Genomic DNA, 23,634 nt, shown 5'->3' on the forward strand with positions numbered 1-23,634 from the left:
TCTCTCTCTCTCTCTCTCTCTCTCTCTCTCTCTCTCTCTCTCTGTGTGTGTGTGTGTGTGTGCATGTGCCTGTGTGTATTAGTGTGTGGTGTTCAAATGTACTTGTGTGTACATGCACATAGGAGGAGATCATTCGTCATGCTCCTAAATTTTTGAGATAGGATCATCTGAAATCACCAGTGGGCTAGGCTGCCTGGCCAGGGATTCCCAGGGTTGTACCTGTTTCTGCCTCCCCAGCATTGACATTAAAAGCACACACTATCACACCTGGCTCTTTGAAAGGTGGGTTTGGGGAATGGATCTCAGGTCCTCCTGCTTGCAAGATGAGCATGTTACTTCCCATGTGATCCCCCTTGTATACCTAGTTGCCAGCACCACTTCTATCTAAGAGATGGTCCATTCCCAAGTACATGTTCTTGGTACCTTAGAAAAATCTCCTGACCACAAGTATGTGGATTCACCCTGGATTCTCCTCTGTTCCATTGGTCTGTGTGCATAGACTCGTGTCTACCCCATTCTTTTGGGATCACGCTGGCTCTATGTAGCATGGCTAGAAGTCTTGGGTTGTGATGGATCTTGCCTTGCCTTTCTTGCTCAGGATTGTCTTCACTATTCTGGATGTTTTGTGGTTCTATATGGATTTTGTGATCTTCCCCTCCCCCCACTAGCTCTGCAAACACTGTACCTCATGCTTTGGGAATCGGATCAAGTCTCAGATTACCTTGGGTAGTGTAGACATTTTAAGATTACATCTCCTAACCCATGAAAACAAAATATCTCCTATCTTCTTACGTTTTCATTGCGATAAGCCTGTCCCTTCCTACATTAAACATATTTCTACATGTCTTATTATTTTGAGGAAGTTGTAACTAAAATGATTTCAAAGCTCCTTTTTGACTTGTTTGTTGGCAGTATACAAAATGCTATTGGACTTTGTAGATCCTACAACCTTACTGTATTATCAACTCCAGCAGTGTTTTGGTAGCGTCTTCAGAGATTTTACATACAAGATCATCAATCCTTTTACCTTTCCCCCTTTCAATTTATCTGCTTTTTATTTCTTTCTTTTGCCTGATTACTCTTGCAGTCTTATGTTGAATAGGCATGCTACTTGTCCCAGATTTCTTGAATATACACCTTTAACCTTTCCCCATTTAACATGATATCTGCTGTGGGCTTTTCATACATTGTATAGAGCTATGTTTCTTCTGTACTTAATTTGTTGATGGTGTCCGGGTTTATTTTTGGTTTGTTTGTTCCTCAATGCCTAATTTGCAGGCTTGTGTGTACCTTCTAGGAAGAATGAGTCTCCAAGGACAATGGGCACAAGTGATGGCTGTCTGTATTCCTTTCTGGGTTTCCAGAGCCACCGTACAGATGTCACATAAGGAGTAATTGTGCCTTTTGTCAATCTGAAGAGGAGCCACTCTATTCATTTGCCACACTTTATGTACCCAAAATTTGGCTGCTAAAATTAGAAAACCATCCAAATGTGATCACTGCCTTCTGTTATGGCCCCCACCCCTCCAGCCTGGGGTCCCTGGCTGCCCGGCCACTCTGACTCTCTCTATATCTCCATACTCATCCTCATATACTCCTCTCCATCCATGACAAAGTCATCTCTAGTTTCTGGGATAAGAAGATGCATCCTCTAGTTTCTTGGTTTGACTCAAAACCTTCCTCTGCCCAGGATGTCCTTTTCCTGCCCTCCGTATCTGCCTGATATTCCTCCTCAATGTTCAGGCTTCAGCCTTGAGGTCCTTCCTAGAAGCCAGTTGCTGTTTATTCCACTTGCAATAGGGATTTCACCACGAGCATACAGAGCACTTTGTACTTGCCCCGCCTTGCTCCCGCTCACTGTGTTGTCAATGCATGGTGCCTCCTGCCACTGGCAATCACCCTCTCCTTTTGAAGGCAGGATAGGAGACTTAACGATGATTAGAAAACTGACCAACAGGCAAACAAGCAAAAGTACCTACCCTTTTAACTATGAGATAGATCAATCAATACTTTCAGAATAAATGAACAAGAAGAGAGAGATAGCAATATTGATTCCTAAAACAGTGGGTAATAAAAAAGAAAATACTGACAAGAAATTGGGTACCTACTTTGTGCCAGAAGAACTGTGAGCTTGACATACTATATGATGATATATGATATAAGTTAATATGTAATTCATAATATAGAAATAATATTAATAAATCAATAACATAATTTGAATTCTAAACTGTACGTTTAGGTAATTCATTGCCCCAGTTGACACATGAGTAAATTTGGATTCCGAAGACTGAGCTACTTGCCCAACATCATACAACTAGGAAGTACCAACATTAGTTGGAGCTCTGGAGCTCATGCTCCTTCATTTATATCACATGGATGTCTTAAGTAATATGTGACAATATATGAATCACCTCCTGGAATAATTAAGCTGATAGTTCATTGTTTAGTTGACTATATGAGCCCCTTTAGTAATTTTTGATTCCAAGGCCTATGCGTTTTTTACACTCAACAAATCTTGGAAGACCACAGCAGAAACAAAACAAAGAGTCAAGACAAGTCCTCCAACTTCAGGGGCATGCGGCCCAATTGGAGAAACATTCAGAAAGTCGCCAGCTTTGCACAGAACCTCAGTGAATGTGGTGAAGGAAGCACATGAATTGGGCCAGTAGCAGTCAGCCAACTGTATGCCTTCCCAGCACCCACAGCTTGGTTTGGTGACCATTTGTATACAGTAAGTATCCTTAGCTCCTGCAGTCCCTGAGGTCCTATCATTGGCTCCCTTTGCTTCTGTCCCCTACAGTACAGACACACTTACTTGCTCCGGCCCTCTCAGTTCTTTGGGGAATTGTGTGACTTGTCCGACAAGGAAGTTGAAGACTGTGTTACCAACCAACCCTGCAGAAGTCAAGTTCGATGTGAAGGCTTTGTGTGTGCACAGACAGGTATGGATGGGTGTAGGAATGGGAAGAGAAGCTTGAAAAGCAGAAAGTAGCATGCGATGATGGAGGGAGAGATATACAGGGTTCATGAAGATCAGAGTTGCAGGACAGGTCAGAAGGATTCCTTACCACAAACCTGTGTGTTGTCCCACGACAGCATGCATATAGTAAGATAGTAGTATTGTTATTCCTAGTTTATATTCTAAGAAATGGAGGCTTGTAGAGGTCACTTGACACAAACCGTCCAGCATGTCATGGGAGGAGCGACTGTGAGAGTCTGGAAGCTCAGCTGCATTTAGTGACATAAGTTAGATATGCTAGAATCAGAAGTCCTGGGTCAGGTCTAACTCTGACTATTCGTTATCTAGAATATCTCATTCCACCTTTTGGGAATTTGATTACATCAATGGAAACTGAGTATTGTGTTAGGTACCTTTCTATGGTTAAGGTACCATAACCAAGGCAACTCATAGCAGAAAGAATTTAATTGGACTTACAGTTGCAGAGAGTTATAGAGAGTCCATAGTAGCAGAGTAAAGGTCTGGCAGCAGAAACAGCCTAGAGCTCACATCTTTACCTGAAAGCAAGAGACAGATCTAAGTTAAGATGCTATCAGTCTTCAGAAACCACAAAGCCCTCCCCATGCCATACCTCCTCCAACAATGCCATATCTCCTAATTGTTCCCAAATAGTTCCACCAACAAGAGACTAATTATTCAAGCATATGCGCTTAAGGGGAACATCCCTATTCCAACACAGCAAGGGTGATGCTAATAACTTACAAGTCAGTCATAAACATTGGAGGTAAAAAGCTCTCTGTTACACGTTAGCTCTGCTACTGCACGCAGAGCCCTGGGGCGGAGCCGAGAGGTATGAACAGCATCACTTGCCAGTGTAAGGCCTTACAAACCCAGGCCCTGACATTTGCACTTCTGGATCAAAGCCATCTACCATAAGTCCAAGTTTGTGATATCGTCAGTTAAGATTGTAGACTTTTTGTTAAGAAGGAAAGTGAATATGGAAGACAGATGGGGAAATGGTCAGAAGGAAGGGAACAGCGCACAAATGAATGATTATCTACTGCAGAACCAAGTAAAAAGGCATTTTCCCAACTTATTCTCTCAGCTCATCCCAGTAAATCTGTGTGTCTTCATTCCTTCAGGTGTCTGGCACAAATAGGGATACTTAGCCCTAAAGTATCTGGCGGGGTGTTCCATTCACTGTACCTGTGTGGATTGTGGTCCAGAGCTTCCAAAAGATAGGCAAGGATTATCAGAGCAATTTCTAGGACTTAACTGCAAATGTAAAATTCCAACCAATAAATCTGAAAGACTTTTTTACAATATACCCAAGGACTCATTATGGCCAGTGTTCCATGGTTTCGCCCGGAGCCATAATGGCTATTCATGCAGGCTTTAGTTTAAATGCCTTATAGGAAACATTTGAAGACCAGGTTGTTATTTTTCTGCCTTTTATAATGGAAGGACATTGGTTAAAAATGACCCAATATGTCCAAGGAAGTAGAGTCACCTGTCTTGTGGACTTTATTGCCCCAAGAATGCACAGATAAGGCAGAAAGTCAAGCGAGTGAGAAGAATTGTAGAGGAAATAAGAGTGATACAGATGATGCTGCTGAAGGTGATGTGGATTAGGGGAAGGGTTCACGGTTAGGCATGTAAGGTCCCATGCGTGCTGTAACATGTGCTTGGCTCTCAGACACACTAACCCCAGCCATGACAGGCTTTTGCAGAACTTGGCATGAGTAGGGTCTATTTTTAGTCACTTACTTTAAATGCCTGTGATGTGCCAAAGTGGCTGAATGATGTCTGCACTTTACAGATGAGGGAACTGAGGCCAGAAAGTTGTGTCACAGAAGTACCTGTTCCCTGCTTCTTAGGCATATTCCCTTCCCCTTCATAGATTGTTCTAGATGATCTTTCCTTTGTGCTTTCAAAACAGTGGCACAGAACTCCCTGGGAGCAAGAAGACAAAACTGGGGGGGGGGGGACTCTGAGTGTCCTTTTCAGTCAGGCCTGATGCACAAAGATGTCAGAATGGGCACTAGAGGCCATGTGCCTGGCACTAGCAGGGTGTGGCTGCTCAGCACAGCTGTGTGAGTGTGATCCCCTCTCTCCATCCCAGGGAGGTGTGTGAATCGCAGACTCCTCTGCAATGGGGACAATGACTGTGGAGACCAATCAGATGAAGCCAACTGTAGGAGGATTTATAAAAAATGCCAACAGAAAATGGAGCAGTTCTGGGCAATTGACAGGCTGGCCAGCGGGTGAGTTGATGCAGACCTGCTGGGTTGTTGGGAAGCCACAGTGGTAGATGGAATTCTGAAGAATGGACAAGGGCTGAAAAGGCACAGTTGCTTGTCCTGCTTTCTGGAACAGAAAGGAGGCAGTAATAGAAGCAGGTGCCTCCAAGTGTTCTCTAAGGTCCGTTCCATGTTGTTCCAGAAGCACATACCATGAAGAGACACGGGCCCCAGAAAGGTTGACAATTATTTCTATTCGAGGCCTGGAGCGAGCCTTATTCTTAACACTCGCCACTTGCTGTGTCAGTGGGTTTCTAAACTCACCTCTTGAATCCTATAGCCAACTTACATCATAGGTTCTGGCTGGTTCTGTGTCCCTCATTCCCAGCATCCACAATATTGAAGAGGGGACTGCTTCTGAGCGCTACGTGAAGTCTTGAATTTCCCAGATAGGTCTGTTGCTCACTTGTGTCCCAGCTTCTGGGTTTGTAAGCACTGCTCCACTCTTCTGAAGGGTCAACTGAGCGAGGTCAGAAGTAGCCAAACAGGCCCATTCAACCATCCCATTTTCTTTCCACATTCTGTAGCATCTGGTGGATAAGTGAGAGCATCTCTTTCTGCATGATAAGAATCATTGTAAAGAATGCCACTGCGAAGGCACTTGTGAATAGAATTTACCTGCTCCCTAGATAACTGCCTGCCTTGACCCATAAAGGTAGTTCTTCAGAAACTCTTCACTTGGATGGGAGCTCCCCTCAGGACCTCTCTAGTAGCCAGTTGCACCCACTTCCAGGATAGGAAAGCTGAGGCCCTCGACCCTTAAATGAGCTCCAAGGATAGCAAAGCTGGAAAGAAGCAGAGAAGACATTCAAAGTCAGTAACAGAGTCCAACTAAGCAAGGAGGAGAGCTACTTGCCCCAGAAGGAGCAAAGGCCCCTGGGAGAAGAACAAGGGACTGGAGACAGGGCTGTGTAAGTGTGATGGGAGTTGTCTGAGATGAAGGAGCTGAGCTGGTGGCACTGGAGAAATGGCTCCGTGGCTAAGAGCTCTGACTGCCCTTCCAAAAGACCTGGCATCAATTCCCAGCGCCCACAAGGTGGTTCAGAACTGTCTGGGGGGATTCGACGCCCTCTTCTGGCCTCTGCGCACTGTTCCAGGAATGGACATGGTACACAGGTATACATACAGGCAAAACACCCATACATATAAAATGAAAGAATACACAAGTTTTAAAAAGAGAATGTTGTGTTGGTATGAACCAGGTCCCCATGGTCTTCACAGGTAGGACAGGAGTTTTGAGTTTCGTTCCGTGGGATCTGGAAACTTCCACCAGTGAGGACCGAACTCCAAATCCTAAGCTTCCCACCCGGTCTGTGACTTTCTTCCAGGATAAATCTGTTCACGAACACTTTTGAGGGCCCAGTTCTCGATCACCAGTATTATGCTGGTGGATGCTCCCCCCACTACATCCTGGACACCAACTTTAGGAAGCCATACAACGTAGAAGGCTACACCCCACAGGTAAGGAATATTGCTGCAGCAGTCAATGAGGGGACCTCTGGCTCGGCACCCTGTAGCCTGAAGTGATGCAGCTTTCACACAGTTCTCTTTCTTGGAGCCCCAGTGTCTTCTGGTGACAAGTGGGTGGACCCTAACACAAGACTTTGTGCTGATGGTAAGCTGTGCGCAGCAGCAGGGCAGAAGCTGAAGAAACAGTAATGTTAGCCTGATGGTATCATAGCTATGCCAAAGACAGAGCTTAGTATTTGGCATGACACAAGTGTACTGGCTTGTCTGATTGTTACCTACATAAAAAGTCCTAAATGCTCAGAACCCCTATTTTTCTATCTTTATGTTGAAAGGTGTTGGCTCCCTCCCTGAAGTGAGACAATCAGTGAGATGGTGTGGCTAAGTGATATCAAGGTACCTGTGGCCACAGGGAGTCAGTCCTCAGCTCGTGTTAACTATTGTTCCCATCACTACCATGCCCTTGCCTAAAAGGCCAGGCATGGATCTAAATAAATATTTAAAGTTATAAAATGTGACCCCCCCACCCAGGGCTGAAGAGATGACTCAATGATTAAAAGCAGTTGCTGCTCTTGTAGGTGACCCAGGTTTAGTTCCCAGCACCCACATCAGGTAGTTCACAGTCATCTGTCTTTCCAGTTCCAGGGGATCTGAAACCTTCCTGTACAGGGACACACATATATATACACACTCATGTGTGTACACACAGACACACAAACATACACACACAAATAAACCTTTAAAATAAATAAAATGCTGCACCTATATAAGTCTGCACTGTGACTCAGATATACTTGCAGACACACCAATCATAGAGTAGAATATAGAATATAAGATGTGGATGCACTACCAAAACCCTTGCCATTGAATGCAAAGACATTTTGCTTTAGGCCTGGCTCCTTTTCCACTCTTCTTTCAGGTTCCTCAACTATAAAGTTAAGGGGAGGTTGACTGAGAAATGCATGTAGAAGGTGGTTTCCATCACAGTCCTGGAGGTTGGACAGCTGCCTTTCTGCTCATTCCCCTCTTCAAGTCCTTTCTGCAACACTTACTTACCATCAGGGAGGAAGAAATACCCTAGGACTAAGCAAACCTCCCATCAAGGTGTCCAGTCCAACCTCTCAACCTCTGCCTCCCAAGGAACCATCAAAGGAGTCAGATCCCAGCGCAGACACCACATGCCTCTCTCCTTAGGCAGCACTTACTGAAGGCTCAGACAGGCTCCTGTGTGAGCCCGGTCCTCAGGAAAGGTCTAAGGAGAGGGACAACCACCATCCCCATTTTTTACACGGGGAAACAGAGGTCTAGAGAAATCAATTGTCCCAAGTCATCCACCCAGAAAAAAGCAGTAATAAACACTGCGCCCGAAGCCTGCTTGGACCATGTCTCTGCTGCTCCCATCCTGTGCTGCAGAACTTTATAGAAACTGCAAGTATCCAGATGCCCATGGGAGTGGAGGTAGAGATACTGGTCACTCCGGGTCCATCAAGGTCCTGTCTTTGGCAGTTCCCTTTTGCAAGGACAATGAGCACTAAGGACTTAGCATATAGCTCTGCTAAGTGCCCAAAGACAAGTGTGCAAAGCAGCCTCCTTCAGTCTTCACTCCCCTGCTGCTTCCTGTCCCATCTCAGTGTACCACACTCATCATAGCACCTCCTTGGTTTGTAACTCCTCGTTCTGATCTGTTCTTTCCATTCTAACTGCCTTCCTGTCCCAGGATGACCACCCCACCCCTTTCCCCCTTGGCTCATGCTATCAGTGTGCCCTGGCCCAGAACAAGAGATATCCCAGGGCTGGAAAGTTCCCTTGCCACATGTTCCCATTTCCCTCACTCTTATATCTTCTGATCCACCTATACCAGCATCCAGGCACTTGCTCAGGCCCTCCCACTTTGCTTCAAACCTCTGTTTAAGACCAAGCCACAGCTCTAGACATCCCCATCCTCTGCTTTCTAGAACCCAAGTGACATCCAGCCTCTGAACCCAAACCAGAGTATTGAATACATCTGTTTGTCTGTCTGTCTGTCCTGCTGAAGCAGAGGTCCTGGATATAAGCTGTCTCTGACCGTTTTGTGTTTTCAGAGTCACTGGCTCAGCTCTGACACATAGTAAGAGCACAGTGAATGTCTGATGAATGATGAGGATTTGAACCAAAACCTATTAAAAGCACATTTTTTTTCTTTCTATAGACCAAAGGTGAATATGAATTCACACTTACAGAATATGAATCGTATTCAGAATTTGAACATCATGTGACAAAAAATACAACCAACATGTTTAATTTCAAGTTCGGTTTTCAAGTGGATGGTGTTATTGATCTTAGAATTAGAGCAGAAAGCAACGAAGGCAAAAATTACATTAGCAGAACCAGCCGCTTCTCCCACACTGTAAGTACCTGTTTAATGCTTTTACTTATTCATTTTTAAATTTTACTTAGTCTTTGAAATTTTCATAAACATATCCGTATACATTCCCCTTCCCTATCTCCTCCCGGATCTTCCCACGAACTCTTACCCACCCAACTTAAAGTTTTCTCTTGCTCTTGAAAAAAAAAATCAGTGTATTGCTTCTAAATATATGTGTATTATTTTATGCTCATAGCTGTGTCTGTATTCCAAATTACACCTGGTCCAAGTAAACAACAAATATTTCATAAATCACATCTTAGTTTCACATTGACTTAGCCGTGGAGTGGTATTTTCTTGTTTTTTCATAAGCCCTTTCCTTTGGTTTTCAATGTGCTTAATAAGCAGACTTACCCAAATGAAATCTATGAATCTGAAGGGTTTTCAACCCCATTGCAACTTGACCTTTGTTTGAGATGAGTGCCTCGACTGTGACCCAACTCTTCTGGGACTTCTTAGGCATCTGGTAGGATGGCCTTTACTACCCCACGCCCCAGCCCCACGCCCCACGCCCCACGCCCCACGCCCCACGCCCCAGCCCCACGTCTCTGGCTTTCCTTCCACCTCTTACCAGATTCCTATGTGGTTACTAGCCCAGGCTGCTTTGCCTTGTGCTGCCCTGGCACACGGTGTGACTCCTACCTTGCCCTTCACATGCATGTGCTGCCCCAGAGATGTTCCACAATGCTAATCTAATCACTGTGAATTCCTTGGTGACCACGAGGAAGCAAAGCAATGGGAGCAGAAAGCAGTTGGGGCAATGTGTTAAAGAAACAGGGGGCGGGCAGCTTTGAGATTTTGAATTCTGTAGTAAAGGAGGTGTGTGTTTTTAACTAGTTACTGAGAATTTTCAGCCTGGGACTGGTGTAAACGGAAATTAAGGGGATATGAAAGAAAAGAGACCAAGACCTAAAGTTTTCAATGATGTACATGAAAAGAAAAAGAAAAGAACTCTCAAGGGGCTCCAACAGGCCCCTGCTACAGATACAGTTGCCAGTAGGAAGCAGGCACTCAGGCACTCAGCATTAAGTAGTTGGTAGCCATCTTCCATTTGCTGACTCATCTTATGAGCTGGGGCATGTTGGGGACAGACCTGCTTCCTTCTTCTCTAGACAGGATGGCACATAGTAGGCACTCACCGCTGAGCTGTAGGAATGAAGGACAGGACCAACCACCAGAACTTGCTTTATTATAAGGGAAAACAGTGGGTACCTTCAAGTATGCCTTTCTTTCTCCTCTTGCCTCCACCCTGGCCTTGCCTGCCCAATACAAATAGCCAATTTTACACAGCTAACATCTATGTCACCAGACATAAGTCTTGGGTCCTAAGACAAATTCCACAAAGTTCTTTTTGTATGGTTAAGTGTATTATTTGCAAAACCAGATATCTTTATGGGTTGCAGTGTGATAATTTGCTTCATATACGTAATATATAATGACAAAATCAGTAGTCAGCATTTCTGTCTCCTTAAACATTTGTAACCTTTCGTGTTGGGCATCTTCATACTTCTCTTGAAGCTCTTTTTAAAATATATAACAAATTGTCTCACCTTCGTAGTCTTAGTCCAGTGGGAGATGTAAGCCTGAAAGCGATAAATCACTGTTAATCATTTATATCAGCTGCACTATAGCATAACATATATCATAAAGGAAATAGAAGTGATGTGTTATACCAGCTTTAAAAAGGAGCTCCTGTCCGGGACTTCCAGGGATCGTATTAAATAAGCAAGAGCTAAATAGGGATTTGAAAGGCAGATAACACATGCCCAGAAGAAGGGGAAGAGCTCAGAGGGGCGAATGAGCACACGACTACCTCATGCAGGTTTGGGGATCTGTACAGAGGTGGGTAAGAGCTGATACACTGTGTGGCTGATGGAAGTAGTCAGCATGGAGAGAAACTTCAATGTCAGGGCAGCCGGCGCTGCTCAGCGCCCGGGTGAAGAGGATGGGAAGGGTATGTCTCCCAAGTAAAAGAGTAGTTTGCTTCTGAAGGCAACAGTGAGTGAATGCGCCCACGGTTGGGTTGGGTTGGTTTTGCCTGAAGGCGTGTTATCATTTGATTATCAGAGGTTTAGGATCCTCCCTCTACCTAAGGCACCGAAACCAGGTTAGTGTGGAAAGGGAGAACACAGGGGAAGTTGTATAATATGTCAACTTGAATAACCATCAGAGCAAGACTCCCAGAGGATGCCCTTGTGTATCTGGGGAGTGCAGACCAGTGCTACGGCAGTGAGCAGGCTAGGGGAAGCTATGCATGTCTCAAGGGGATTGAAGCAAGGGAAGTATCTAAAGGTAAAAAATGAGGGGTTTGCAAACAAAGATCCTTGCTCATAAGGAACCAAGAGCATGGGTTGACAGCATTCTGAAGCCGGGCAGATGCTGGACAAAGGGCCTTGAAGTAGCATGGTTTTGTGTAAGGTTGCTGTGTCTGTCTTCTGTGGCAGCTCTTATGGTTAGACAATTGTGAGTGCTAGTCCTTCCTAACTTCCAGGCCTGGTGAATTTTTACTTACTTACTTTTTGTTAGGGCTGACACAGTCAACTCCATTTTGATTCTGACAAGTTGCATAAAGCTACGGAAGGGGGGGGGGGAGCTAGGACTTTGGAAGTTTGGTAAAGGTATAAACCAAGTTCCCAGGGACTACTTAGGCAGTCATGATGGGAGAAAATGAGCTAGGATCCACTGAACAGGAGGATGAAGTGACAGCAAGTCAGGTTTGACAGTGTAGGTTTTCAGTGATAGCGCAATCAAGGCTGCGTAGCGCTTCAGCTGCAGGAATTGGTTAGAATAGACTGGGACCCCATTTCCTCCATGCATGCTTCCTCCCATACAAGGACCCCTGATCTCACACGTTCTGATACCTAGCTCTCAGCTGGCAATACCAGCATCCAGTCTACACTCCGGGTGACACCAGACTCTGTCTGAAAAGGACCAGAGCAAAGAATTGAGGCTTTACATGATACTGAGGAAAGGGACTCTGTTGCAACTACAGGACTCTGCCACTGCAGTGTGACAAAAACTATAAACAATGTGTACATGAATGGGAATATGTAAGTGTTTGCAAAACAGACAGAAGATATGTTCTATAGGCTATGGTTTGTTGACTCCTGCCAATAGTCACCTTCCCAAAGCACTTTGTGACTTAAACTATTTGGGGTTTTGTTTACAAAAGACATAGGCAAATGGTGAAGGCTTGCAAGTTAGCAAATTCTGCCCCTATCTGAGTGGTCTCTAGTGGTTATAGTCATCCTGAAGTTCAGATTTCCGATTCTCCTTCTCTGTCCGTGTTTGCTCCAGTAACAATATCAGTGCTCATCCAAGCTAAAAAGGATGCTAGAATATTTATGGGAATTGAAATCTTCCCTCAGATATCCTAAAGGAATCCTAAGTGTGATGATCCCAGGCAAAAACAATGGATATAAAGTTCATCTTCCTGTTCACAACCACAACTGCTAACTGTAAGGGTCTGCTTTTTTGATTTATTTTTTTTTTATTCCATGTTGGTATTTCATCTAGCAAAACAAGTTTCTCCACTCGCGCTCTGTCCTTGAAGTGGTGCATTACAAGCTGAAGTCTAGAAACCTCATGCTCCATTATGAATTCCTTCAGAGGGTCAAGAGCCTGCCCTTGGAGTATAGCTATGGGGAATACCGAGATCTTCTTCGTGACTTTGGGACCCATTTCATCACTGAAGCCGTACTTGGGGGCACTTACGAGTACACGCTTATCATGAACAAAGATGCCATGGAGCAAAAAGGTATGCTGCCTGAGGGACAGGCCTTTCCTGACGAGCGCAGGAGGGATGGGTGATAGGAGAGTCTTATACTCATGCTTGGGGGAGGAGTCGTGAGCCATGCTCCCGTTTTCCTCCCACTGACCGGGCTGTACCTCCACAGAGGCCTTGGCGGGGTCCTTATCCTCCTCCCTTTGGCTAGGCTATGTCAGTCCTCCCAGCCCAGATCTCTCTTTGGCTCCCTCCTCTTCACGACTAACTTTATCCAATCAGATCCAAGCTGAGTCACATGTACATCCTGAATCATGGGATCCCCGCACCTGGCTTCCTCTGTCGTTTTCACATCTCAGAAATGGCTCCCCTGTCCAGCCAGAGACACAAGCCAAAAGCTTAAGCATCAACCTCAGTTACTTTTTCTTCTTTTCTATTCACCAAGTTTCTTCAGCTATACCTTCAAATTTTTATATTCTGTTTCATTTTTCATGTAGTCATGTACATGTGTATATCGATCATGGTTGGGTTTTTTTTTTTTGCATGTGTGTGATTGCATGTGTGGGCTCATGTGTACATAATAGTGTGTTGATTGATATAACCAGCTTGCTGTGGGGAGACTATCTTCAGGGACTGTAATTGCATAGAGGGCACCATGCCCATCTGACCTTCACATGGATTTCTGGGGATCTGAACTCTGCTCCTTATTTTATAGGACAAGCAGTTTGCCTGTTGAGCCATCTCCTTAGTCCTTATATTAATTTTTATAGCTAATCATAAGCTCATCTTGGGACCAGCATTCCATTTATTCTGATGAATGTGAATTACAGACAAATCTTTGAAGTGATTGATCTGATCCAATAGGACCAAGGTTATACCCAAATTCTGTCTCTCAACTACCCCTAGCTCAAGGGGCTGGTCCACAGATGACAGTTCCACTAGTGAGGGTTCATGTTACTGTAGTCCACGGACTATGGCCAATCCCAACGTTCCTCTTACTCTCTTTCCACTTTACCTCCAGGAATTTCTGATTTTTCCAACTGTCTTCAACTACCCATCTAGGATGTGAATCCCACTTTCCAATCCCGTATTCTATCTCAGGACCAGGGACTTGTCTGGTTATATGAACTGGTCTGCATCACATGGTCCAATCAGTGGCTAGGACTTAGGTGTAATTCCAGCGTACTTGCAAGAGGGCATTGAATGCAAAAGCATGTGTGCAGGACTTGAGTCTACCAAGATCAAAGGTACCTTTGTCCAAAAGAGCTGTTCCAAAGGTCCTTTCTATGGTTTCTAAAACGGTCCCCTATAAGTGGCCTAGAGAGTCAAACAATTGAGGGAAAAATAAAATTGATGCCACCCTTAGAAGTTTTCCAGAGGACTGCCAAAGAAAGAGGGAAAAAAAATTACAATTTTCCACACTTCATGCAGTTAGCACATTTGCATGGTCACAGGGGCTTTTTTTTTTTTTCTTGCGCACCCATTATTTCAATGAGATTTATGTTTCAAAGGTTTGGAGTACTCCTGAGGAAGTTATGGTCTACATTAAAAATGCCAGGAAGCCCAGTAGCTAACAACCCTCTCTTTCTCAGCCAGACTTAAGCCAAGATTCAGTTGCTTTTTGATCATGCTAGTTCATCACAGCAAAAGTAACCCTAACTAAGAGAATACTGCACAAAGACTCTGGTTCTTAGAGGAGAGCTCTGAGCGTGTGACCTCTTTGAAAGATGCAAATATCCTCATGGGCTTGGAGAAGGAGGTGAGGACAGGAACTTGTGACTGATCCCCACAGGCTCACTGGGATTCCCACTCTGCGTCTTGTCTTCAGACTGATGACATGTTCATTTGAACCTCTGATGCCAGGAAGGTTTAAAGTTAGAGTCAATCATCAGAAAAGGGGCAGAGTGAGTTACCTACTGGGTCATGAACATCTCCCCTTCTTTCTTCAGAGTATAATCTTAACCATGTTGCTGCCTGTTTTGGAGGAGGTTTCAATGTCGGTGGTATCATCTATAAAGTCTATGTCAAAGTGGGCGTGACCGTAAAGATATGCAATGACATTATGAAAGAAATCAAAGGTAAGACAGCTTCACGTGGCTTCTGCCCTTTCAGCCTTTCTCTTCCCGGCCCCATTGGTCCCAGGCTTTCTTTAAGTGTGGGTTGTTTCAATGCATTCCAATGAACATAGTAATCTATCCAATAATATCCACCTACTTTCTACTAGTATACTAAATACATTAAAAAAAAATAAATGAGGTTGAATTCTCATCTTCACAATGACCACGTAGAGTAGATAGAAGGCAAAGGACCACTATTTAGGCTGAAACCTTAGCACAGAGTTTGCTGAGCTTGCAAATAATATCACTTTGCTCTTGGGGCTGAGAGTTGGACTGGCTGGATATAGAATGGTGGGGGCCAGGCAAGATCTCAGAGACTGAGCCTTACCTGAGATAAGGTATGCCAAAGAGATTAGGAAATGTGGCACACCTCCAGCCACGTGACAGAGGCCACGTGACAGACAAAGATATGCTTGAGTTGGGGATTAAAGTCCGTGTTGAGTCAGAGTCCAGGAGCAAAGGCCTGTATGGAGTTTAGGGAGATGGGAGTCTAGTACATGTCAAATAGGAATGAGGTCCGATGGTGGTGCTCTGTCCCCAGCTCTTCTGCTCCCTCCCAGTTCCTGCCACGTGAAGTGTCATACACTGGAAACAGCATCTAGGAAATCATAAACACAGGAATTAGCTGCCAGCTTAGAGCAGACGCTTACACGCGAGGTTGAATTGTTTATATTCTTGATTATTTGTTCATAGTGCTAGAGCTGCTGGATATATAAAACATAGGTGTTCTTTTAAGATAGCTTGTAGGTTAATCCCTATCCAGATCCCTGAACATTGCCAGAACCCACAAAGCCCACTAATTACAACGCCTCCTCCAACCCCTGTGTGCCCAGCTATTTACTAATCTATTATCTGTCATCTATTTACCACCTATATGTCTAGCTACTTATGTCTTTATTTATTTATGTCTTTCTGTATATCTATCATCTATGTACAACTCTCTTTGTCTGTCTGTCTATCTCTATCTCTATCTCCTGTATATTAATTCAATAACAAGCATTTGAATATGTTCATCATGGATCTTCCTTCCTTGTTCTCCTCATTTTGCTATGCATAATTAGGTTCAGTTTCCAGGTGCCCCAGACCCTATCACTTCCCTGTGGTCAGGAACATGTCTTCTTCTCCCTTGTCTCACAGACAAGTTCACTACAAAATCTACAAATCGAAGTATCTCAGTGGTTTGTTTAGCTGCAGTAAAATACAAGGCATAAAAATAGACCCTTTGATTCCATGCCACTCTTCCTGCCCATTCCAGAAAGAAATAAGAAAAGCAGCATGGTAGAAGACTTGGTAGTTCTTGTGCGAGGAGGGACAAGCGAAGATATCACCACCTTGGCATACAAGGAGCTGCCAACTGCTGAACTGATGAAGGCATGGGGGGATGAAGTGAAGTACAACCCAGCAATCATCAAGATCAAGGTATGTGCAGCCATTATACCCACTCCACCTCTGTGTAGAACATGGATTCAGAGAGTCTGCAATGAGCTGGGTATGGAGCATGTAGCTCATCAAGGCACAGGCCCCATGCTTGAGTTACTTGCATTACAATAGAAAACAGACATGAGGTGAATGGGTTAGAATACAGCACTCCATGCCACCTAAAGATCCCAGGTTCCTTGCTCTGTCCCCAAGCTACTAAGGGGACCACCTACCATGCTTTAAGAAGATACCAGAGGAAAACAAAGACATGCCTAGATGAAAGAGGCACCTAGGGAAGGCAGTAAGTCAGTAGCATGCATACCCATCTCTTAGGATAGTGCAAAATGTGATGATGATAACTAATGTTGTTTGGAGCACCTGCTGTGTTCACAACACTCTGCTGGGGCATCAGGAATATTATTTAGAGTGATGCTTTCAGTGGTCTGCAAGTTCAATGTGCTCAGCTTCTTTTGTGACAAGTCAAGGGTCAGGAAGGTCATGCCCATCTGTGACTGTTCAAGAATCTGTTAGGTCTAGAGAAGAGAATCTAGCCACTTTCCTCCTCCTGTGGGCTTGGTAAGTAGAAAAATAATGATTCTAACCACCCGCCTCCCACACAAGAATCTTGCAGCTGTAAATAAACTAAACAGATGCTTGTTAAAACAGGACTGTCACACACATCAGCCATGGTAGGTCCTTGCCTGTGGGGACATCTGCACAGTACCCATAGTGTGCCTTATATCACTTCTTTCTTGCTGCTGTCTGGACTGTCATTGATGGACTGATATCCACCCCCTGAGAGTTCCCTTTGCAGTCTAAGAGGGGAAATGGGAGACTGGACCTTGCCAAGAGACTCTGCAGTCCCAACCCTGACGATTTTTCAACAGGATCTGTATTTGTGCATCAGATGCATAACTTCACAGAACAAGAAGGCTGCCATTCAATTCTTGCCTCTGTACTTAATCTCTAGTGACATGCAGAGCACAGGCACCAACAATCACAATAGAGATACAGCCAGCCACTGGTTGCAGGCAGCTCCAGAGAAATCCAAGCTTGATTAATACCATGGTGACACCAGATGGCATCACAGCCAGGTGTGAGAGATAACAGGTACTTGAGAAGAAAATAGGTTTCTGAATTTTAGGTCTGTACTATGGTATCCTACCTGATATCTGTTAAACCTGAGACCTAGGAAGGATGGTTTGGTTACCCAGTAAGGAAAAATATGCCTGTGTCTGGGCTAGGGATTGTCACACGAGGTCAAACCAGTGATGTCAAGTGGAGCATGATACAGGAGAGTATTTGGAGGAGCAAAGCAGGGGAGAGGCAGAAGGGCAGAAGACCTCTCTGCACCTCTGCACATCTGTCACCTGCATGGAAAACACGTGTTCATCCATCCCTCCGCCTCATGGACTCTCTCTGCTCTCAGAAACTGTTGGCTGCTTCACATTATCTCAGAATAAGGCCTCTCAACAGAGGCACCTTTCTAGGAGGCTGGAGTGATGGCTGATTTTCAGGAGAGGAAATCCCAATGGATAAACAATTTCTGTGCCACTGCCTGAGTATAATAATGTGTCCTTTGAGAAGAGCTGAGCTGAGATTTCTGCAGATGCAAGGTATGCAAGCAAGAACCAGCTTGTGTCATTTCCAGGTAAGTGCAGACAGGAAGAGGTGGCACCTTGTTTAAAGGAGAGTTAGAGATGACAATGGATAAATAAAGAGATTTGTTTTAACACAAAAGATGGGAATTATGTTCAAGCTGCAGAAAATGAGCACATGTCTATAAAATAGAAAGATAGAAGTAAATCTGAGAATGCATTTGCTTTGTGACAACAATAAAGTTCAAGAAAACGAGGAATTTATGAAATAAAAATAGAAGCTGAGCTGTTTAGACACTAATCAGATGAAAGGAAAGTAGCTGGATGTGGGGAACCGAGAGCTCAATGGCAGAATTAAAACCCACATTGGAAACCATAAAGAACAGAATTGACACTGCAGAAAATCGAGTCAGTGAGGTGGAAGGTATTATAAAAATGCTCTGATAATATGGAAACAAAAGACAAAGAGATTCAAACACCAACAGGAAAGAAATGTGACAGATAAGGTACAGAAGTAGACATCTAAGACTTGAAGACTCCTTCCCAAGCCAAGGATGAGATTAAGTGTGTCCATACATTCATCAGGTATGTAGTACAGACTCTGCCCTGTGCCCACAAGATGGGATGAACACTGTGTTGAAACCTAAGCAGAAATACTGAAAACAAAACAAAACAATGTTGCAACACATCCCTGCTGACAAGTCTTCCTTTTAGGAACAAATGTATCCCCCAGGAGTGAAAATCAAACGTGGAAGTCATTCCAGCGTGCAGTGTACCATTGACCTTAGGTCTTTAAAGGAAAAAGCTTGTGGCCTGGTGAAATGTTCCTCAGTGGGTGAACTCCTGAGGCATTCTGAGACAAAACAAAAAGGGTTGTTGTCAGATTTAGCAGATGAAACTACAGAGCATTCAGCTTTGAAATTCAGATAAGGAAGGAATAACTCTCTTGGTTTCAAGCCTCTCCTGTGTATTGCACAGAACGAACTGACTCTTTAATTGCTCCTTATCTGACATTTGGATGTGACTGGATGTCCTGTATTTAAATGGTGATCCGAATCACTGCTCCATCATCTGCATATGTTTCTGCATGGGTCAAGGTAGCTAGACAGTACATTTGGACTGAAGCTGATGGAGAAGACATTGAATTGCCTAGGGTAGAAAGAGAAAATTATGAATGGTGCTCACAAGGAGGTCAGAATTGCCAAGGTGATGCTGCAGAGAAACAACCAAATCTTAGCATCTTAGTTCAATATGAGTCAATTTCTCAATTACACATGTCCAAGAAGTACTGGGACGAGAGCTCTGCCCACTGTGGTCATTCCAACATTCAGATAACAGCTGACAATGCCTCCGAAGATTGCCAGAAGAATTCACTCACTTTCCTCCATGTTCCTGCTCACCTGTCAGGAATCGGAACAAGTCACACAAAAAGCCTGAGGACCTGTAGCCCTACCGTGCACAAATCTCCCTCTGAAGGCTGTAGCCCTACCATATGAAAACCTGCCTCGGGGGACCTGTGGCCCTACTATCTGCAAACTTTCCTCTAAGGAAATGTATCCCTACCCCGTGCAAGCCTATTTTTGAGAAGCTACAGTTCTACCACATGTTCCTCTGAAGAGCTGCAGCCCTACTATGTGCAGCTGGCTTTGGAGTATCTGCTGCCCTATCACATATAAGCCTGCCTTTGAGAGGCTATGTCCAAAAGGAGAGTTTAAGTAAGTCTTGAATTTCTCAATGCAAAAGAAGCTATAAAATGTGATGTTAGTGTTAGCACTATTTTAGTAAAACCCTGTCAGCTATGGACTTAGAAGAAGGCCCGGTAGTAAATTTCTCACTGTACAATCATGAAGACCAGAGTTCAAATCCCTAGAACCCTTATTTTAGGGTGTAGTGGGCTGCATTTGTAATCCTAGTGCTGAGAAGTCAGAGACAGGAAGACAATTGGGGCTCACTGGCCAACCAGCCTAGACTAATCAGTGAGTGCCAGCTCACTGAGAGACTGCCTCAACACAACACAAGGCACATGGCTGCTAAACATCAGCTAAGGTTGAGCTCTGGCCCCCATGTTCACCAACATGAACACACACACACCAGGAAAACAAATGTTATGTTAGTCAGTAGGTAGATGTCAACATATCAGATAGGTAGATAGTTCACGGATGATGATGATGATGGTGGTGGTGGTGATGATATGATGGTGATTTGCCACAAATAAGTCCCTTTTCATGTGGAAAATGACACAATTCATTAGAAAGATACAGTCTCTAAGGAAATGGACACCTGTCAGCTGACTAATAAATTTCCAAACTTTTAACCTGTCTACCAATAAAAGCAACATCATAACTGTTATTTTCACCTATCAGATTGACAAAATGATTTAAAATCTGTAATACTCAAAGCATTGTGAGTGCTGAGAGGGGCCTTTTGTGAGATAAGATGACAATGTAATTTGGCTCTCATCTAGGGAGATATTTTAAATCCAGTATCTCCATACTATAAAAAATATTGAAAGCTATTGATCTGGTTTTAATTTTTTGTAAATAAATATGTATTAAAATGGCTGGGTTGGATACTTGTGGCAGCAAAGCCTAAAAGGGCAAAAAGTATCAACCGGAGGCTAAAAAGGAGAGTAGCTACATTCATAACCAGTCTATCCTTGTATCCTCAAGCTGTGGAAAGTTGTTCTAGCACCAGAGGCTGAGTCACACAAGGAGAGCCTCACATTATGATAAATGAAAAGATGAGGTATAAAATTACGTTTATACACCAATGATAATCTGGCTGTCCCTAAGTCTGAAAATATGTAAATGAATTATCAGGCAACAAAGCATAGTATTAACAATCACAGCCCACCCTTGGTGGAAGGAACACCTTTGTCAGTTTACTTAACTTTTCTGTGCCCCAGCTTTTCAAGTATCCCAGGAGAAGATGGAGAACCACCCAGTTCTCAAACAGCTTCGAAGAATTGGGGGTGTGTGGGGGTATGCAGCATCTATGTCATCTCCTTGTGGTGGCTAGCTCTGGTGACAATTATTTGACACGGTTAAGAACAACAGGGTGCACTGCAGAGATTTGCCTAGAACATAGTAGGTTTACTCCATCATCCCCTCAAAATGCTGTGATAAGAAAAAGAAAATTCCCAAGGGCAAGTGTGTTAAAGAAGACCCAGTGACCATCATATTCAAGATGGAGTATCTAAGAGAGAGGTGCAGAAGAGAGAGGTAGAAGAAATGAAAGGAAAGAAGAGGAATGGAGGCGGGAGAAGGGAGACAGGAAACCAGACAATGAGCACATACTGGGTACAGCCATATTAACACAAATGTAAGGGCTGCCCTGAAGCCGCAGGGTTGCTGCTTCACCTAAGGAAACCATCATAGCCTGCAAACTCTGGAGAACACAGGGGTGAACCTAGAGATGGGAACTCCCGAGACACTTGTATTAGTAACCATCCTAAATAAACTAGGAGGGGATTTTCATCTTGGAGTTCCTGTTTGTTTGTTTGTGCTTTAATGAATCACGTGACTATCTGGAGCTTTTCCTCACCTGACAATTGCACCAATCGTCACCGTGTTGTGAGGCGAGAAGCGCATCACCTTCTGAGGTACACTGTATGTAGGGAGTTTATTCAGATTTGACTGCCAGCTAGCGCTGTGTCTTGGTAGGAAAACGCCATGGTGGTTAAAGTAGGTCTTTCAAGGAGCTCAGAGCAAAAGCCAAAAGCTGACTGTTGAGAACCTTGTCAGTGGCGTAAACCAAGTTCCCCTCCTTTCACCCTCCCCCATGTGGGACCAGCAGGCTGGTCTCTCTGAAAACAGCCTCTGGATCAATTCATTGACCACAGACCGGTGAGACAATGGGACCTCCAAGGGGCCTTGCTTTGCCCACTGGAGCGAAGGTCAGCATCAGATGCATTAAGAAATGGAAGCAATTTTCTTCCCACTGGAGGCTTCTATTAGGCATGATTGCCTGCATTTAGACAGACCCTAAACTCTCCAGGGCTGAATTAGGACAGGATCACAAACAAAATCTGGAGAGGAACCAGGCCCTGGAGCTGCATCCCTAAGAGGAACAGAACACAGCAAAACAGCGGGACAGGCCCTGGTTCTTCTCACCCATAGATAGTATAGCCACTGATGCGCATGTGCAGAGTGACCAGCACCTGCGGTTTCCGGTTTCCGGTTTCTGCTTGTACTTTTCTAACTCTTCCCGTGTCTCCCATGCCCACTGCATCACTCAGACCCTCATCAGCCAGCCACCCTCTTTACCCTTAATGTGAGGCTGTGCCCAAAGACAAGAGTGAGCAGCTCCAAGCCTCTCTCCCTGCGAGCTTACTATCAAATCAGAGAAGAAAATGGAGACTCCGTGTGAAAAAGTTTAAGGATTATAAAGGAACATTTGGAAAGCAGAGTATTTTCAAGTGAATCGTGCAGAGGCCTCTGAGGGAAGGGACTGTGAGCCTTGGGGTGAGGCTTCCTGGAGTGAGCTTCTCGGGTAACATGTGAGTGACTCTCATAAAACTGGAAGGTGATGATGCAGGGACAGCAATCCTAAAGTAAGTCAGAGAGCGGCCAAATGACCGCCTTCCAGGCACAGGAAGGCAGATGAGCCCCTTCCTACCACAGCCTTCCCTGTCCCTCCCGCTCCTCCTGCCCCTCCCCGCACCTGCTCCTCTCTGCTGGTTTGGTTTGGTTTGGTTGTTACTCTGTGTGAAACCGTGTGGTGCAGAAACCATATACCTTGACCTACTGTGGGGCTGGGGCTAGATAAACCTATCGTGAATTGAAAATATCAAGGCAGAAATGCATTTGACCCGCCATACCAGCGGAACACCGCTTGGTGACATGGTACCCTGGGAGATTTATGCCTCTTATGATGGAGGAGCTGGCTGGGCCAGATCCCCTGGCATTGGCTGCAGTACAGTACTCTTGACAGAGCCTATCACTAGCCTGGGAAGTTCACAATACACTTCAACTAATGAGGAATCACTTTCTTGCCTTCCTACTGTTGAGAGATCTCACGTCTAACCTCAAGTCAGAGACTATCTGTAAGCCACTAGTTTACACTACTGTCTGCCTCTGGCTTCGGAAGTCCCTAGGAATAGATTCTCACATTACAGTTACTTTAGATTCATGTCTAGTAGGCACTTAGTAGGTATTCCTTGTTAGTTGAATTGAGCTTGAACAGATGAACTTGTATCTCCCAGGTGGGGGAGGCAGAGGAAGGCATGCTGTATGTAGCACTTGTCCTGTTCTGGGTGTATCCTCCTGCATTCTCTATGCACTGCCCTCTCCAAACTGTCCTCCCCCGTAGCTTTGCTTTGGCCTCTAGGTGATGTGTGTTTTATCTCTTCTGTCCCAGGCTGAACCTCTGTATGAGCTTGTGACAGCCACAGACTTTGCATACTCCAGCACAGTGAAGCAGAACTTAAAGAAGGCGCTAGAAGAATTCCAGAGGGAGGTCAGCTCCTGCCTCTGTGCTCCTTGCAGAGGGAATGGAGTCCCTGTCCTGAAAGGTACCACTTTTCAGAACCCTGGGGTTCTTTGTGGAAGGCATCATCTGCAGGGATGCAGACTCTAGGGCAACTCTTTACCCACTTTTACTTCCTAAGAAATCAGAAAGGTGGCAGCTGGGGGACTCTACTCTGGT

At 44.6% G+C, this 23,634-nt stretch overlaps 1 protein-coding gene across 1 annotated transcript in view; it reads left to right on the top strand.

The window, feature by feature from the left end:
- Positions 1-23,634, top strand: part of C8b (complement C8 beta chain) — a 38,717-nt gene that overhangs the window by 11,147 nt on the left and 3,936 nt on the right. The window contains exons 3-10 of the mRNA XM_021200664.2: positions 2,801-2,942; positions 5,082-5,223; positions 6,588-6,720; positions 8,915-9,112; positions 12,647-12,887; positions 14,804-14,932; positions 16,227-16,390; positions 23,347-23,500. Coding sequence (XP_021056323.1) covers positions 2,801-2,942; positions 5,082-5,223; positions 6,588-6,720; positions 8,915-9,112; positions 12,647-12,887; positions 14,804-14,932; positions 16,227-16,390; positions 23,347-23,500 — 1,303 coding nt within the window. The remainder of the gene's footprint in view (positions 1-2,800; positions 2,943-5,081; positions 5,224-6,587; positions 6,721-8,914; positions 9,113-12,646; positions 12,888-14,803; positions 14,933-16,226; positions 16,391-23,346; positions 23,501-23,634) is intronic.

The sequence above is a fragment of the Mus pahari genome, chromosome 6 (assembly GCF_900095145.1).
Source record: "Mus pahari chromosome 6, PAHARI_EIJ_v1.1, whole genome shotgun sequence".
NCBI lineage: Eukaryota > Metazoa > Chordata > Mammalia > Rodentia > Muridae > Mus > Mus pahari.